We start from the raw sequence: 4,718 nt of genomic DNA, 5'->3' as shown, positions 1-4,718 counted from the left end.
CGGCGCGCAGGGCAGGGGGGGCAGGGGCAGGGAGGGAAGCAGCGGCCAGAGACCAATTCTGCTCAACATGGCTTGTCAGTCAAAGGGGGGAGGAAAAAAACACAAACAAAAACACGAAACAGTATCCTTTTCAACAGTACAATCAATCTACAAACAAGTTTTTAGAATTATTTTACAACATTTCCTGTAGAATCAATTCTTAATACAAAAGATGCCCGTTTTGGGTGTATATATATTTTCAGTGGTTTACTGTTGACTTATTTTAAATATATTAGTGTTACTACATGCAACTGCTTCCTGTAATTTAACAGCCTTTCCTCTTATTTACCTTCATATATGCCTACCCTCCATCTACCAAACAATTTGTCTGACAGTCAAAGATGGTTACCCTAGTTTCTGCTAAATTAAATGCAACGGTTTTAAACACTGGCCTGAAGAGGTTTGATTGCCATTTCAACACATGGATATAGTTACATTGATGCCTAAATTGCCATTTTCTGCAAAGAGCTGTGCAATGCTGGTGTCAAAGACTAGACAGTCACTATTCATAATGGCTGTTGCAATTCCCTCATGAATAGATCGAGGAGTTGCTTCCCAAGTCAATCGCCGCCTATGACCATTTAACTCAAGTCGATAAGCAAAGTTTTCTGCTTGCTTGCGTGTTCCTATCAGCTGTACAATTGCAAAGAACTGCTGGTGACCATCATATTTTTCCTGTTTCTCCAATACTAACATGAAATGAAAGCCAAAACAAGACTGCATCATAACCCAGTCAACAGCACCAGGAAGATTAATGTCTGTAGCAAGGAACACTATATCTTCTCCCTGAAGTGTTGTAATTGACTTATGTTGATGCATCAGATGTGGCATTACAGCATCCAGAGAACCTTGCCATTTACATGAAGCACCAGGACATGGACAGGAATAAGGCCTAAACTCACACAACTCCTCATGGTCTGCTTTTTCTGTGTGTGGCAAAGTTATCTCACATCCAGAAGAGGCATATTTACATGGGAATAGTACAGAATTGGCAACTTTCTCCATAGCCAGGTTACGAATGGAGCCCAACGGGCCTCGGCAAGTTGGACAGCACGTAAGTTTGGGGCGACAGTTGCTACAAACAAGATGGCCACTCTGACACTGAAGAATTGGTGGCAGCACATAGTCAAAACACACAGGACACTCAAAGAGACTAGCCAAGTCATTATTGGAAGCTGTAGTGCCAGTCAGTGCAGGCACCCTCTGTGATGGCGTACACTTTGAAGTACCTGTAGGTAGTGCTGTAGCAGTCTGACGGCTCATTTCTGTAACAGAAGAGAGAAAAAAGAATGAGTATCTAAACACATTTTATTTTCCTCTGCAGACAGTATTTCTTGATTTACAAAGAAGCTTCAAAAGAAAATAGATACAAATGAAAGCCAAAAAACCATGTAAGGCAAACTGTGGCTACGTTACATGTAGAGTATCAATTGTGCTGCATACAATACAGACACTTGTATGACATGCAAATTTAACAAGTGAAGAAGTTCTGCTAATTATTTTGAAGTGGAATTTACCTACTGGAAGCTGTAAAGACTGTAGCTAGTAAAGACATGCTGAAAATGAAACCGAAATCCTCGAAGTTTGTTGTTCTTGTTTTCGTTTTTTAATACTGCATTTACGAAATACTCCACCCGGATCACTTTTGTGTAACAACTAGGAGCACTATGGAACAATTCCGGCTAAATTTTAACTTGCTGCGTATGTAGTGAGATGAGAAACCAGCCATTTTTAATGAAAAAATTAACTTCTGGATATGACCTTCTCAGTAACCATAGTTACTATATACTTTTTTAAAAAAACCTGAACAGTAGCAAGGAAAAACATAGCTAAGGAGATTACTAGACTGCTTTTTTTCCTGGGATAGGACAGTGACTGACTCTTCATTTTCATTACTCTGTTACTAAGGCCCTTACCTTGTAAAGTACATCCATTGCTTCAGCTTCCTGAACTAAACCATTTGTGAAGATAACAGGAAAGAAAACCAAAGCAATTATTTTATTGAATTTCCCAAATAAGACAAGAAATTCAAAAGATTAAATTTGAGAATTGTAACATATGAAGTACTCCAACATTTCCCGTAACTTGAAAAGGCACTGTTGATGAAGTTTTACATTAGTGGAGTTTACACTGAAGTTCTATTCTTTCAAATGCCCCAGATAAAAGTTAGCAGCAGTCTTACCAAACAGCTTGCTCAAGCATTCAACAGATGCACTAAATGTGCCATATTGCTTAACATGTTATGGATGCTACACTTCTTCCTGCACCCCCTAACTCTCCTCTTTCTTGTACAAAAGGAATTACTAGTCCTACCAGAAAAAAAAAAAAACATTCCATTTTGAAAAAATTAACCTTACCTTTGTAGGTTAAGGAAAGTTAAGTAAAATGCTATTCAAAATTGGCTTCCATTACACACTGAAATTCTCAACCACCTTAAGTATTTCTCTGCAAGTACACCAGCTCTGTATCCATCACATATGTATAAAGCTCTCAAACCTCATCTTTAATCTCCTTGCCATCTGACATAGGAATATTAGGCAATAGGCAAGCTTCCCATATTTAGCATCATTTCACCCACAAACTTACTCATACTTGGACTAGATACCTCAAAGCAGCATAGTGTGCATGCTTTTGCAAGACATGCACTGTTCAGGGCAAGAAGTGAAGGAACAAAGAGGGATTCCAACATACAAAATAACTTAACCCTTGACATTCAAAAAGTAATCATAAGTAAGCAACTCCAAATTCTTCTACAGAAGCCCTTCTCTCCAGTCCAGAGCTAGAAAAACATGAGTGTCTAGGACTTGGTATTCATTCATTGATTTTGTAAGTCTCGCATGCCCAGTAACAGCATCATCTTGCCCCTCCAAAGTCTCTTCCTTCATCTCAGCCTTGTTGGACTAGAAATAATCCAGTTCCCATCTTCAGAAAAAAAAAACCCAAACATACAGTGGTTTTCAATGCTGGGCCTTAACTGATACTGTAGAGATACGACACAAACGATTTTATCTTTTGGCCTTATTTTCCTACTGTAAGGCATTCCAGCTTGAATGAAAAGTTTAAGATATCTGTGACAAATCAAATACATGTTCTGGGGAAGTGATGCCACAGCAGCTTATTGTGAGGGGATTCAAATGTGATAAGGCCTTTGTGACAACTGAGCACTGCTCCTATTTTTCCCCAACATCCATAGGTGGGAGGCTCATGATGGCACACTGCAGTTCTACGCTCTAGAACAAATGTACACAGAGAATAACTGTACACAGAACAGATTCTGATCACGGTATTCGCTTGGAAAGAGCTTAGAAATCACATGCATGTTCATATGTAAAATTCTAAAAGTGTTTCCCTTCCAATATTGTAAACACACACATTTCAGGAAAGTTTGTGTGTGCTTCATCTTACCTGAACCTATATGTCCTGATCCAGGGATCCCCAGTAACCCACAGATAAGGCTTGTGAAAGCCACTGTGTTAGACCAGTTCCCTAGGCAGTCTGACGAGCTCAGTGAGCTCTGGTTTCTTTAATTACACCTCTCGGAGCCCATTCAACAGTTAAATTAAACAACCTACAAACTCTGCAAAAAGACCTTACGCACAGATGTACTTCCCAGTTAAGCTTTCTAAGCTATGGAAGTACTAGAGCAAAGAACCGTATAGCCCCTATTATATCACCGTTTCTGTATGTGACCAGCCTTCACACACACCTTCTGCAACCAAAGACCATCCAAATGAGCAGGGAAGGAAAATGAGCAGGAATCTGTGAACCAGACCACTGAGATTAGCATGCAAGGAAGAAACTGGATAAAGCTATAAACTGTAATTTACCAAGCCTAAACCTGCCCAAAGCCTGCATTTTCAGCACTCTTGTTAACACAAAGATGAATAAATACATCATGATGGAAAAGTCAGAGAAGTTCATTTTTCATAGCTATCTTAAAAACTACAAGTTAATCACAAGTAACAGTGTTAACAGTGTAATAAATTTAACCCACCGAACTGTCAAAATCATACAAATACAAACCAAGTAAAAGCAACTACAGAACTGGAAATAAAGTTTCAAGATTTTTTTTTAATTACAAAAACACTACTACAGGTTAAAAGCCCTACAGGCAATATTTGCTATCTTTTGTATTTGTTATCTTTGTTTGCACACACTGGGAGTAAGTCTCTAAGCAACACTGACAAACGTAAGGTACACTAGGTGTCATTTTCCAAAGTGTTAGTTCCTACAACACAAATTATTCAAAAGGCTGTACAAATTTGAAAAAGTTTAACCAACCAAGAGTGAAAAGGGAAAATCGTATTTTAAGATTTCCTAGTTCCAGGTCAAGAAAACCTCTGTCCTTGATGACATCAGAACGCACAGGCCTGTTGATGAACCTATTCCCAACACCGTTCTGGGGAAGGGTGAAATACACACGCCGTCGCGATCTCCCGAGGGACGCGACCTCGCAGCTCCTACAAAACCGGCTTAAAATACTGCGCAGAAGGCGATTTAAGTCACTCGCTACCTTTCCCCTTGCTGGTTTTACTTCCCGGCAAGCACGCACACAAGGCTCCCTTCCACGACTGGCGAAAGCTGGAGGCAGGTCTCCCCGTCATAGGGAGCGAATGAGCTCATGGCGTTTCCGCGCAAAAGAGAGGGGCTCTTCGGGGCAGCGGCCCCTCCCGGGCGCG

At 40.2% G+C, this 4,718-nt stretch overlaps 2 protein-coding genes across 9 annotated transcripts in view; one reads left to right on the top strand and one right to left on the bottom strand.

Moving 5' to 3' along the window:
- The window catches only part of LONP2 (lon peptidase 2, peroxisomal), a 55,199-nt gene extending 51,505 nt beyond the window's left edge, over positions 1-3,694 (top strand). For all 3 annotated transcript variants that reach the window (XM_010585033.1, XM_010585032.1, XM_010585031.1), the window contains one exon: positions 3,684-3,694. The gene's annotated coding sequence lies outside the window, so the exon portion shown is untranslated. The remainder of the gene's footprint in view (positions 1-3,683) is intronic.
- Positions 30-4,718, bottom strand: part of SIAH1 (siah E3 ubiquitin protein ligase 1) — a 19,486-nt gene continuing 14,797 nt past the window's right edge. For 2 of the 6 annotated variants that reach the window (XM_010585039.1, XM_010585035.1), the window contains exon 2: positions 30-1,304. In XM_010585039.1, the coding sequence (XP_010583341.1) occupies positions 454-1,302 (849 nt within the window). In that variant the 5' untranslated portion in view covers positions 1,303-1,304 and the 3' untranslated portion in view covers positions 30-453. The other 4 variants (XM_010585038.1, XM_010585034.1, XM_010585036.1 and 1 more) reach the window with 4 other exon arrangements.

The sequence above is a fragment of the Haliaeetus leucocephalus genome, unplaced genomic scaffold (genome assembly GCF_000737465.1).
Source record: "Haliaeetus leucocephalus isolate CR32 unplaced genomic scaffold, Haliaeetus_leucocephalus-4.0 Scaffold92, whole genome shotgun sequence".
Classification (NCBI taxonomy): Eukaryota; Metazoa; Chordata; class Aves; order Accipitriformes; family Accipitridae; genus Haliaeetus; species Haliaeetus leucocephalus.
Note: the sequence above shows the minus strand (reverse complement) of the source record. Positions and strands in the feature narration are given on the sequence as shown.